This window comes from Equus przewalskii, chromosome 19, assembly GCF_037783145.1.
Source record: "Equus przewalskii isolate Varuska chromosome 19, EquPr2, whole genome shotgun sequence".
NCBI classification, from domain to species: Eukaryota; Metazoa; Chordata; class Mammalia; order Perissodactyla; family Equidae; genus Equus; species Equus przewalskii.
In genome coordinates, this window is record NC_091849.1 from 36,302,605 (window position 1) to 36,316,175 (window position 13,571).

At 37.6% G+C, this 13,571-nt stretch overlaps 1 protein-coding gene across 4 annotated transcripts in view; it reads right to left on the reverse strand.

Annotated features, from left to right (window-relative positions):
- Positions 1 to 13,571, reverse strand: part of SLC26A8 (solute carrier family 26 member 8) — a 67,900-nt gene that overhangs the window by 40,970 nt on the left and 13,359 nt on the right. For all 4 annotated transcript variants that reach the window (XR_011530066.1, XM_070585986.1, XM_070585987.1 and 1 more), the window contains exons 4-5: positions 5,978 to 6,094; positions 4,317 to 4,498 (exon numbers count right to left, since the gene is read on the reverse strand). Coding sequence is in view for 3 of the 4 variants with exons in the window: in XM_070585986.1 (XP_070442087.1) it covers positions 4,317 to 4,498; positions 5,978 to 6,094 (299 nt within the window). In the remaining variant the exon portion in view is untranslated. The remainder of the gene's footprint in view (positions 1 to 4,316; positions 4,499 to 5,977; positions 6,095 to 13,571) is intronic.

The window sequence follows — 13,571 nt, forward strand, 5'->3', positions numbered from 1 at the left end:
CTCAACCTCCACCCTCCTACCTCCACCCCTATCCTTAACCTCTGGCAACAGCTAACCTGTTCCCCATTCCTATAATTTTGTGACTTCAAGAATTTTACATAAATGGAATCATCAGTATGTAAACTTTCCTATTTTCAATTTCATTATTTCCTTCCTTCTGCTTGTTTTGGGCTTAATTTGTTCTTGTTTGTCTAGGTTCTTGAGGCGGGAGCTTAGATTATTAATTTGAGACTTTTTCTTTCTTCTAGTGTATTCATTTGACTTCTATAAATTTTCCTCTCAGCACTGCTTTAGCTGTGTCTCACAAATTTTGGTATGTTTTATTTACTTCAATGTATTTTTAAAAATTTCCCTCGAGACATCCTCTCTGACCTATGGATTACTTAGAAGTGTGTTGTTTAGTCTTCAAATATCTGGAGATTTTCCTGTTTCTGTCCTGTTATTGAGTGCTACTTTGATTCCACTGTGGTCAGAGAACACACTGATTTCAATTCTTTTAAATTTATTGAGGTTTGATTTACGGCTCAGGATATGGTCTATCTTGGTATATGTTCCATGGGTCATTGAAAAGAATGTGTATTCTGCAGTTATTGGATGGAATCTTCTGTAAATATCTCTCAAATCCTGTTGGTTGTTGAGTTTTATTATATCCTTGCTGATTTTCTATCTAGTTGTTCTGTCAATTGTTAAGAGAAGGGTGTTGAAGTCTTTAACTCCAATTGGGGATTTGTCTATTTCTCCTTTCAATTTGATCACTTTTTGCTTCACATATTTTGTAGCTCTGTCATTTGGTGCACACATACTTAGGATTGCTATGTCTTCTTGGTAGATCCTTTTATCATTATATAATGCCCTCTCTATCTCTGGTAATTTTCTTGGCTTTGAAGTCTACTTTATCTGATATTAATATAGTCAATCCTGCTTTCTTCTGATTAACATTTGCATGATAATCTTTCCATCTCTTACTTCCAACCTGTATATATTATTATATTTGATGTTTCCTTTAGACAGCATAGTTTTAAACATGTCAATATCTCCCTTTAATGTAAATGTTGGTATGTTTGGGCTTAAGTCTGACATTTTTCTGTTTGTTCTCTCTCCTTTTCATTTCTCTTTTTCTTTCACTTCTGGGGGTTACTTGCACATTTTTTAGAAGTCCATTTTGATTTATCTTTAGTGCTTTTGAATGTATCTTTTTGTATAGCTTTTTTAGTGGTTGCCCAAGGTATTACACTATATACACATAATTATTCACAGTCTACGAGTGTCAACATTTTACCAGTTCAAGCAAAGTATAGAAATCTTACCCCCTTTTGTTTATAAAAGAATTGTTTTTCAATATTTTTACTCTTTCCATTGTTCTTTCTTCCTTCCTGATGTCCCAAGATTCCCCCTTTTATCATTTTCTTTCTGTTTAGAGAACTTCCTGTAGCCATTCTTTTAGGGTAGGTCTGCTGGTGACAAATTCTCTTAGTTTCCTTTCATCTGAGAATGTCTTGATTTCTTCTTCATTCTTGAAGGATATTTTCACTGAGTATATGATTTTGGATTGACAGTTCTTTTCTTTCAGCAAACAAAAAATATTGTGCAACTTACTTATGGCCTCCATGGTTTCTGATAAGAAATCTGCTGTCATTTGAATTGTTTTCCCCCTGAAAGTAAAGGGTTTCTCTCACTGCTTTCAAGATTTTTTTTCAATGTGTTCAGTTTCAGAAGTTTGACTATGGTTTGTCTTAGTGTAGATTTCTATAGATTTATCTTATTTGGGATTTTCTAAGCTTCCTGAATGTGTAGGATTGCATCTTTTGCCAAATTTGGGGAGTTTCCACCTATTTGTTCTTCAAGTAATTCAGCCCCATCTTTTGTCTCTTATCTTTCGGAGACTTTTATGACACAAATGTTAGATCTTTTGTTATAGTCCCACTTGTCCCTGAGGCTCTGTTAATTTTTTTCCACTCTATTTTCTCTCTGTTGTTCAAATTGGATAATTTCTACTGTTGTATTTTCAAGTTCATTGATTCTTTCTTCTGTCTTCTCTATTCTGCTGTTGAGACTGTCCTTTGAATTTTCAATTTTGGTTACTGTATTTTTCAGTTCTAAAATTTCCATTTGGTCCTTCTTTATATTTTCTATTTATTTGATGACACTTTCTATCTATTTGCTGAAAACTTCTATTTTTTTCACTTGTTTCAAGCATGTCCATAATTGCTTGCTGAAGTGTTTTTTAGGATGGCTGCTTTAGAATCTTCGCCAGCTAATTCTAACATCTCTGTCATCTCAGTGTTGGCATCTTCTTATTGTCTTTTTTCATCTTGGTTGAGATTTCCCTGGCTCTTGGTGTGACCAGTGATGTTCAGTTTAATGGTAGACATTTTGGGTACTATGCTATGAGACTCTGGATCTTATTTAAACTCTCTGTTTTAGCTAGCTTATTTTGACGAAGCACTGGCAGGGGAAGGGGAGGGCGCCACCTTGTTACTGCCTGGCAGAGGTAGAAGTGGAGGTTCTCCTCTCAGCCTCCACTGACACCTGAGGCAGTTGAGACTCTTCGTTATTGCTGGGCAGGGGTGAGCATCCTGGCTCCCCACTAGGCCTCCACTGATGCCATCCTGGCTAGAAGAGACAGGAATACCTTTATTTCTCCCCACATGGCCTCCACTGACACCATAGCAGAGGGAGGTTGTCCTCATTACTGCTGCATGGTGGTGAAAGACCCGACTCTTCACTAGAGCTTCTCTGATACCACCCAGCAAGGAGGAGGAAGGGTGTCTCATTACTGCCCAGTGGGGATGAAAGCCTCAACTCCCCATTTGGCCTTCTCTGACAACAACACCCCATTTGGGAGTGAGTGAACCCCTCATTACAGCTGAGTAAGGGCGGGAGTCTAGGGTCCCCACTTGGCCTTTCCTGGCATGAGTTGGGGTGCCACCACAGTTTATTTTTTCTTGATGTTTGTCAGGAATAGAGCAGTTATTGTGTAAAAGTTTTCAGTCTTTCCAGCCTTTCCTGGTCCTGTGGCTAAAAAGAGCAGACTTGGGGTTTTTTTTTATGTCTGCACCTGTTGGCATTTTGGGTTTCTGCCTTCTTCGGCACCAAGTTTGAGAAATATGAGGCAAAAACAAAACCCAGGGAACCCACCACTGTGTTGTTCCTTGGGTCCTGAGGTTCTGAGCCAGTTTGCCTTCTTGTTTCCACCTTTCAGAGTCTTCTTATGTTTGTTTTACGTATAATGTTCCAAGGTTTTTGGTTGTACTTAGCAGGAGGAATAGGGAAAAGTATATCCATTTCATCTTTCTGGAAATGGAATGTCTCCTTCTTTTTTAGATGAAAAAACTGAGGCTCGAAGGAGGGGAGAGAACATGCCGAAGGCCACTGAGATAATTAATAGATTGCTGATGTACTGACTGTTATTTTGTCGTCTTCTGCAAGATTGAATTTTTAATCACAGGAATCATATCTTCTTTTTAATTTTTGGTCTCTATTAAAGTGCCAAATTAATTTCTCTGTGCCCAGTAATTATAACTTACTGATGCTGACTATGTGACATGCCCTGGGCTGAGTGCTTTACATTTATTTTCTCACTTAATCCTCACAAGAACCCTGCAAAACAAATATTATTATTTACATTTTACACATGAAGAAACTGAGGCCCACAAAGGCAAAATAATTTGAGTAAGTTCATACAGCTGGTAAGTGTCAGGGCTGGGGTCAGCCCACTATGACAGGCTGCCTTTTTAGGCTCCCAATAAATCCTTATGTGATGAAAGATGGTCCCGGGAAGATCAGTGAAAATTAACTAGAGAGTGGGTTAGTTGAGAAGAAAGAGAAATAATGCTGTAATATGTGACTTTAGGTCAGTGTGTGAAGCTTTAGAGGGTAGACTCTCAGAGGAAATGAAAGACTACCACATAGGATTCCAGGTCTGACTCTAATGCTTACTAACCCCAAATATACTACGTGAGTGTGAGTGCTATTCTTGTCGAAAGAGTATAAAGAATTACTTCAAAACATGAAATCAAGAGTAGAACTCTAGATCATAGTCCCCAGGACCCGTCTTTAGTCTTGGAGGAGAAGGGGCTGATGAGAAGGTTCAGTACCTCATCCTAAATCAATGGTGGATGATTTCTGAGGAGGGAGAAGTTTTGTCACTGAGGAGACAGCCTATCCACACATCCCACAAGTTTTCCAAAAATCGATCACAGAAGTTCCAGGTATATCACAATGGATAACTGGAGCAATTAAAGGAAGGGGTCCATTTGTATTTATTTATTTATTTATTTGTATCTTCTCCAGGGGTTCAGAGACTCAGATCCTACCTGAATAATCCCAGTCAGAAAAGTTGTGGATGCCACCACACTCAAGGATCGGTTATAGGCCTTCAAAAAGGAGGGGTTAGAAAAGTCACCCTTGAGGAATGTTCCCAGTACCAGGTGGCCACTGTTGAATGGGTACAATCTCAGGACATTGATCATCAGAGCACTCACAAGGAAGAAGGAACCTGTGAAAGAAGATGTTTAGGCAGAAGGTGAGGTGTGAAGTCCAGGTAAACTGACAGATATCGACAAAAGCAACACACAGTCTCATATTGTTTTGTCCTTGTTCTGAAAAACTTTTCTTCTCTGAAAGTGACCGTTGAGAAGTAAGAGAGAGCAAGGAAAAGAATTCTGGCTCCACAGCCTGTGACCAACTCACAGAATTTAGATCTTGGTGGTCCAGGTATTAACCTCTTTGCATTATGGGAATATGGAGTGGGATTCAAAGGGAAATTGACTGGAAATGTGTATCAGGCTTACCCACTGTGGCGCTCTTCAAGACGGTGTGAAGTGAGGTAGTGGTGAAAGGATCAGAAAACAAAGCTAATCAATAACAATAAGAAGAAAAATAATACCTAACACTTATGAAGGATTTACTAGGTGCAAAATGACGCTGAGCTAAACCTGTTTCGGACATAATTTCATTTAGTCCTCATGTCGACATCCTCACATATGGGAGCAAAGGCAAATCTTCCCTTTGAACTACTTAACAGAAACAAAACTCTAATAGCCCTTATTATCAGTATATGGAAATGATTGTGAGGTGGCCCTGGGAACTTGAAAGTATGGGAATAAAATTGTTCTCTCAGTGTTCAAAAGTAAGACCAACTCACAATAGATTTCAGTAAAGATATGCAATATTGTCCTTAAAAAAGGCAGAGTAGAACTCCACATCTAGAAGAATGGGATGGTAACTGGACCGAATATGCAAACATGTCTGGCAAAAGAGTGTGTCAGAATGGTCAGTGTTGCTTGCTTGGTCAGTTGTTCAGTGGGGAAGCTCATGAAAAGGCATGTTACTGAGTGAATGTTGGCAATGCCCTTCCAAGACTGTCGGAGCATTTTGTAACTTGATGTCTTTACAAGTTCACCTAGGTGAAGTAAATGTGCTGATTAGATGACCTGGAGCTAGTTTGGTCCTTGTAACAGTCATTTCTAATTATAAATTAGTAGATGGACTTTTGACTCACGGAAGGAAAGTACTTATTCTCTGGAATTGAGTACCGTGATTACCGTGACAGCACTTTCTTATTGTGAATTAATAAGCTGGCATTATTATAAATCAGCCCTAGGGGTTTGGTTATTATGGGTCCAGATGAAAGACGGATCCACTCTAGGAGTATTGGCAAAATTGTTTCTGGATCATCCAGATTGAAGGCAGTCAGATTCCAATGTGCGGTAGTTTCAACAAGGAGAGTACCTCTGTCCTTCAATTCCTTTGAGAAACAGCTTGCTGGCCTGATTGTGTGGTGGTAACATTAATAATGACACACTAGAAGTGTTCAATTTCTAAAATCTGAACACTAACCCGATGGATAGAATGTCCATGTTCTGTCTCCTTTCTTTCTATCTTAAACATAGTTTTAACTTGGGTTCCTTAGCAATAAGTAAATGATCGAGGTGGAGACTTCATCCACCTCCTGTAGCTCCAGGACTGAACTCACCAATGGACATTTGATGACATGATCCAAAAATTACATAAATTACCGAAGAACAGAAAGCTGCATAAGTGACATTGAGAGGAGGAATCAGTTGCCTTGCCAGCAAACTAAACATCAGGCCTGAAAAGCAAGATAATTTAAGTAAGAAAGGGTAGCCTGGCTTTTAAAAGTCACCTTAAATAAAAAACTGTAAAGAATATTTAAAATAAAATTGATCTGTGTATACAGCTGACCAAGTATGGTAATATGGAGCATCCCCTGTCATACAGCCCTTAATTAGTACCTTGATGATCTCCTTTGACTCCCAGCTTCTCTTCCTATTTTACCACATGCTTTTACACCTCAACTCTCAATCACAGGCTTAAACACTTTTCGCTGCAAGGTCTTCATGATAATCACGGAAAGTAAACATCACAGCAATAAGATCTCTAATTCCAAGGGCTCAGACGCAGCCCTACTCCCACCCCGAGTCTAGTACAAGAAGGCCCTGGGAATCCTCCAGGACTGGAGATGAAGCTGGAGAGCAAGGCAAGAATCACACTTAACTGATTCCCAGTTGATATGTGTTGTCTCTCTTCCATATGCCAATCACTCCAGTCTCTTCCTTCAGCTCCTTCTTCAATACTTACTTTCCTCTCTAAGCAGCACCATGAGAATTTGGAAATTTTGAAGAAAATGGAATAATATACATGGTGTCATCCTTTGGTGTCTCAAGCCCACAGCTCCTGCCCCAAAGGCCTCTCTCCAACTTACATCATCACAGCCGTGTACTCATCTGAACTCAGTTGTGAGTCCAGTGAGCTGATTTAGTGTCTTAGACCAGCAAAGCTCTTTTTTTATGGGACAGTTCAAACACATACAAAATAGAGTGTAATGAACTCCCGTGTAAACCACTACTGCAATCTTTGTACATCTATGCCCCCATTCCTTTCCCACGCCATGTTATTTTGAAGCAAATCCAAGACATTAAATCATTTCACCTGTAGATATTTCAGCATAGATGTTTAAAAGAAGACTATCTTTTAATTTAACTGCAATACCATCATTATACCTATGAAATTAATAACGGTTCTTTAAAATTATCAAATATCCAGGCAATGTTCAAATTTCCCTGCTTATCTCACAAACGGTTGGAGTGGTAGGGGGCCTTTAAGATGGTCTGCTGTGGCTAATTGGTGTCCATGCCTTCGTGTGATCCCCACCCCTCAAGTATAGGATGGACCTAGTAACTTGCTTCTAATAAATAGACTACAACAAAAATGATAAGATGTCACTTTTGAGCTTAGGTTGCAAGAAGACTGTGGCTTCTGTTCTGGTTACTCTCGGGCTCTCTCTCTCTTTCATTTAGGTCACCAGCTATCAGAGTTGGCTTGAAGGGTGTGTGACCTATGCAGTCACATAAAGCCCTAGGTTTAGAAGGTTCCACACTTGGATTAATGCTCTACTCTGACCATCTTGAAATTCTCAATAAATTTTGAACTGGGGCTCTGCATTTTCATTTCACACTGGGCCCCACACAAGTAGTTGGTTCTACCCTGCCATGCTGTGAGGACACCCAAGCAAGCCATGGAGAGGACCATATGGCGAGAAACTTAGGCCTGCCAGCAAACACATGAGTGAGGCTGGAAGCTGAGCATCCAGCCCCGTAAGCCTTGAGATGACTCACAGCTTGGCTGTAACATCATGAGACCCTGAGCCAGAGGTATGGTGGGTTTTGGGGTGATCTTTAAAAAAATTATTTGCTATTATATGTTGTGCTTTCTTTTACAATCTTTGTGTTTATATCAGGACTCAAATAAGGTCCTCAAATTTGTTGACGTGTCTCAAGTCTTGTAATTTATGGGTTCCCCTTTCCCATTTTTTTCCTAAGCAAGGCTCTATTGATTGCAAGAAACAGGAAATCTGCTTGAATTAGCATATGCAAAACATGAAATTTATCAAAAGAGTACAAAAGGCAGTTGGGCCTTATCAGAGACTGGAACCAGAACTAAAAAGCCATCAGGAGCAAGGCAGCCATTTCCCCATTCTCTTTGTCTCCAGGCTTGCATGGTCTCCTGTCTTTGTTTCCAGTTTGGGGCTCTGACGAACAATACTGCTGTGAATATTCCTGTACGTGGCTCTAGGCGCATAGATGTATGAGTTCCTCCAGATTATATATTACATAAGTTTCCGAAGCCTAACTGCTGGGGCATTTACCAGCGAATGCAGAACTATTTTCCTAATGGTTGTACAATTTACACTCCCATCAGCATGGTATGACAGTTCCCATCCACATCTGTATTTGCACATGATACTGTCAGATTTTCAATTTCAGTGTGTATGAGTTGGTGTGTAACTCATTTTAATTTCAATTTTCACTTCATTGATTACCAATAGCGTTGACAGCCTTATTGAGTTGTTTCCTTACAGATTGGTAGGAGTATATCATAGAATAGATTTAAATCCTTTGTTGGGTATATGTGTTACAAATATCTCTCCCATTCTGTGGTTTGCTTTTCCATCTTTATGCTGTCTTTGAATGAGCAAAAGTTCTTAACTTTTACTTAATTCAATTTACCAGTCTTTCCCTCTTATGCTAGTGCTTTATCATTTTCTACCTCAAGATCATGAAGATATATTATTCCAAAAAATCTTTATTGTTTTACCTTTCACATTTAGGTCTTTAATCTACCAGGAATGGATTTTGGTGTATGGTGTGACACAGAGGTCTAAAAATTGTTTTTTCACATGTGTCCAATTGTTTCACATCATTTATTGAAAAGTGTTTCTATAGTGACACACCTCATATAAACCATGAAACTTATACACATGTGACTCTTCTGTTTCATTGGCCCTAGTTGTCTATCTCTGCAACACCACACTGCATTAACTTTTTTTTTTTTTTTTTTGGTGAGGAAGATTGGCCCTGAGCTAACATCTGTTGCCAATCCTCCTCTTTTTTTTTTCTTTCCAAAGTCCCAGTTCATAGTTGTATATCCTAGTTGTAAGTCATTCTGGTTCTTCCATGTGGGATGCCACCACAGCATGGCTTGATGAGCGGTGTGTAGATCCCTGCCCAGGATCTGAACTGGTGAAGCCTGGGCTGCTGAAGCAGGGGACGTGAACTTAACCACTCAGCCACAGGGCTGGCTCCCTTAATTACTTTTTTTAGTAATTAGTTTAGTAATAATTTTGATAATTAATTTGGTAATCTCCATTTTTATTGTGAAATATAATATATACATAGAAAATACATTAACATAGATGTTGAGCTTAATAAATATTTATGCAACCACCACAGAGGTCTTTGATCACGATCCCATCTCTCCCCACAGAGGTATTCATTATTTTGGCTTTTGTAATAATAATTTCTTTCCTTTTCTTTATAGTTTTACCAGTAGTGTACATATCCCTAAACAATGTAGTTTGGTTCAGCCCACTTTTGAACTTTATATTAATGGAGTTATACTGTATGTAATTTTTATTTCTGCTTCTTTTGCTCAATATTTTGCATATAAGAGTCTTCCACGTTGTGGTGAGTTGCTTGAGATTGCTCGTATTCTGTCTATTTCAGTATCCGCATATATGAATGTTTATTTATTCTTTCTACTTTTGATGGACATTATCTTAAATATTATAACTTTATATTAAGTCTTGATGGCTGGAGGAGCAAGTCCTCCCATGTTGTTCTTCTTCAAAAGAATTTGGCTATTCTTGGCTTTTCATACTTACATACACATTTTAGAGTCTGCCTATAATGTTCCATTAAGAAATCCTGTTGGGATTTACAGTGAGATTGTAATGAATCTATAAATCTATTTTAATACTCTCTCTCTCTCTATATATATATTTTTTTCTTTCCCAAAGCCCCAGTACATAGTTGTATATTCTACTTGTAAGTCCTTTTAGTTCTTCTATGTGAGCTGCTTCCACAGCATGGCTACCGAGAGATGAGTGGTGTGGTTCCACGCCCAGAAACAGAACCTGGGCCACGGAAGAGGAGTGTGTCGAACTTTAACCACTAGGCCATCAGGGCTGGCTCTATAAATCTATTCTGAGAGAACTGAGATCTTTAAGTATTGAGTCTTCCAACCCATGAACATGCTATCTTTCAATTAGTTTAGGTCCTCGTTAATATTACTCAGTGAAGTTGTGTAATTTCTCTCTAGAGGTCTTGCACACCGTAGTTTCATTGCAATTTACTTCATATTTATTATACTTTGGTAAACGCTATCTTTTTAAAAATTTTCACTTTTTGTTTCTTGTAGGTACACAAGAATATAACTGATTTTTATATACTGATCTTGTATCCAGCAACCTTGATGAAATCTTATTAATTCTATTAATTTATCTGTAAACTTTTGAATTCTCTACATAAAAAATTATCCTCTATGAATTGTTTTATTTCTTCCTTTACAATCCTTATGCCTTATATTTCTTTTTCTTGCTTTAATAAACGCCTGTGAATTCCAGTCTAACGTTGAATAGCCCCTATTTACTTTTTTTTTTTTTAAAGATTTTATTTTTTCCTTTTTCTCCCCAATGCCCCCCGGTACACAGTTGTGTATTCTTCGTTGTGGGTCCTTCTAGTTGTGGCATGTGGGACGCTGCCTCAGCGTGGTTTGATGAGCAGTGCCATGTCCGCGCCCAGGATTCGAACCAACGAAACACTGGGCCGCCTGCAGCGGAGCACGCGAACTTAACCACTCGGCCATGGGGTCAGCCCCAGCCCCTATTTACTTTTGATAAGCAACATGTAGCATGAAGAGAAAGTCTTTAGAAATGTAGGGTTTCAAATAACTTACCAATTCAGGGAAAGTGAGAGAATTACTTGGGAACAGCTTGAGAATTAAGTTGTCTAGTCTCAGTTAAGATTAGTCCATGGAGAAATAGAGGGAAACCAAGTTTCCAAACTTTCCAGTGCCTGAATTTTTAAAAAATTTTAAACTAATTTTAGGCCTACAGAAAAGTTACAAAAATAATACTGAGAGTTTCCGTATATCCCTTCCCTTGGTTCCCTTAATGTTAACATTTTACATAATCACAGTATAATTATCAGAATCAGGATATTAACATTGGAAATCACCTAAAGACTTTATTTGAATCTCATCAGCTTTCCCGCTAATTTCCTTTTTCTGTTCCAAGATTCTGTCCAGAGTCCCACATTCCATTTAGCTGTTTCTCCTTAGTCCTGCAATCTGTAACAGTTCCTCAGTCTTTACTTGTCTTTCTTGACTTTGACACTTTGGAAGAGTATTGATAGATCAGTTGTTTTGCCAAATGACCCTCAATTTGTGGTTGTCCTAGGTTCCCTCATGATTGTACTAAGGTTGTACATTTTGGTGAGAATACTACAGAGATGATGCTGTGTCCTTCTTCACGCATCATCAGTAGTGGAGTGGTTAATAAGTACCTGAGGAAGATACTTTGAAATGATCCAATTTCCATTACATAGTTGGCAAAGTTTCACCCACTAATTTTAACATCTATTCGTGGATTTAACTACAACAGTTATTACTGTGGTGTTTCCCTAATGGTGATTTTCTATTTTCTTTTACATTTATAAACTGGAATTTTACTGTAAGGGAGATCTAGTACCTTTTTAATAAGGTCTTCACTATGCAGTATTTTTGTTTCATTTGCAGAAAATTATTAAGTCATTAGGTCCTGCCTGTTCAATTGTAAGTAAAACTTTTGAATTATTTACACTGCAGATTATTTTATTATGTACACTACTTAAAGTAATACACAATTCTTTAGTCAGTTAGCAAGAGTTTCTTGGCTTCATTCATTCATATGGTGATGTAATCCTTATTATTCAACAAATGTCTTGAGTACCTACTTTACTAGATACTGTGCTGGATGCTAGGTAAACTTATACATCCTAATGCCATTCTTATTCTGGTACCAAATTACACTGATGACTTGGTAATTTGTGAATGGGATGTCCTCAAACTTTGACCACAAATGAAAGACCTTTGATGAGTGGGAGTCAGCAGGGGACTCATAGTTAAAGCATCAATGTCAAGAGTTCAGGTCTCTCATTGCAGCACCACAGGAACGCTAGAGACTGTCTGATACTTTCCTGGAAGTGAATATTCTCATACAAATGGAGGATTTTGGTTTGCAGCTCCCACATGGAAATTCTGAAAGGTACTCCTTTATTCTGGGAATGCAAGGCTAATCCAATATTTTAAAATTAGTTAATGAAATCCACCATATTAACAAGTCTAAAGAGAAAAACCACATGATCATATCAATAAATGCAGAAAAAGCACTTGACAAAATACAATACCCACTCATGATAAAAATTCTCAGCAAATTAGAATAGATGGAAACTTCCTCCGTCTAATAAAAGGCATCTACAAAAATCCTACAGCTAATATAATACTTAATGGTGAAAGATTGAATGCTTTCCCCCTAAGATCAGGAACAACCCAAGAATGTCTATTCTTACCACTCTTATTCAACATAGTACTGGAAGTCTTAGCCAGTACATAAGCAAGAAAAAGTCATAAAAACCATTCAGATTAGAAAGAAAGAAACACAACTGTCCATATTCACAGATGACATGATTATCAATGTAGTAAATCCCAGGGAATCTACAAAAGATTCTTAGAACTATTAAGTGAGATGCAAGATACAAGGTGAACACACAAAAATCAATTGTATTTCTATACACAAACAATGAACAATTGGAAACCAAAAATGTTTTTAATTACCATATATAATATCTCCTCCAAAATGAAATACTTAGGTATAAATCCAACAAAACATGTACAGAATCTGTATGCTGAAAACTACGAATGCTGATGAAAGAAATCAAAGAAGACCTAAATAAATGGAGAGACATACTGTAATCATTTATTGGAGATTCGACATAATAAAGTTATCAATTCTCCCCAAAGTGATCTATGGACTTAATGCAAAAGGTATCAAAATGTCAGGAGGATCTTTTGAAGATGTTGACAAGCTGATTCTAAAATTGATATGGAAGAATAGCTAAAACAATTTTGAAAAAGAACGAAGTTGGAGGAGTCACAGTACCCAATTTTGACTCATTATAAAGATACAGTAATTGAGACATGAGATTGGCAAAAGGGTAGACACATACATCAATGGAACAGAATAGAGAGAATCCAGAAACAGACCCACAAAAATACGGCTATTTCACTTTTGACAAAAGTGAAAAAACAATTAAATGGAGGGTAGTCTTCTTTAAAAATGATGTTGAAAATGTAACAAAAAATAAATCTTTACCCAAACTTCATATCTTACATAAAGATTAACTCAAAAGGGATCATAGATCTAAATGTGAAACATGTAAGACTTTCAGAAGAAAACATAGGAGAAAATCTTTATGACCTATGGTTAGATGAAGAGTTCTTATATGTGGTAAGGAAAGCACAATCCATAAAAGGAAAAAAACTGATAAATTGGACTTCATCAAAATTAAAACCTCTTGCTCTGTCAAAGACACTGTAAGAGAATGAAAAGATGAGCTACAGACTGAGAGAAAATATTTGCAAATCAGAAGTCTGACAAAGGACTTATATCTAGAATATATAAAGAGTTCTCAAAAATTAACAATAGGAAAAGAAAAATCCCAGTTAAAATA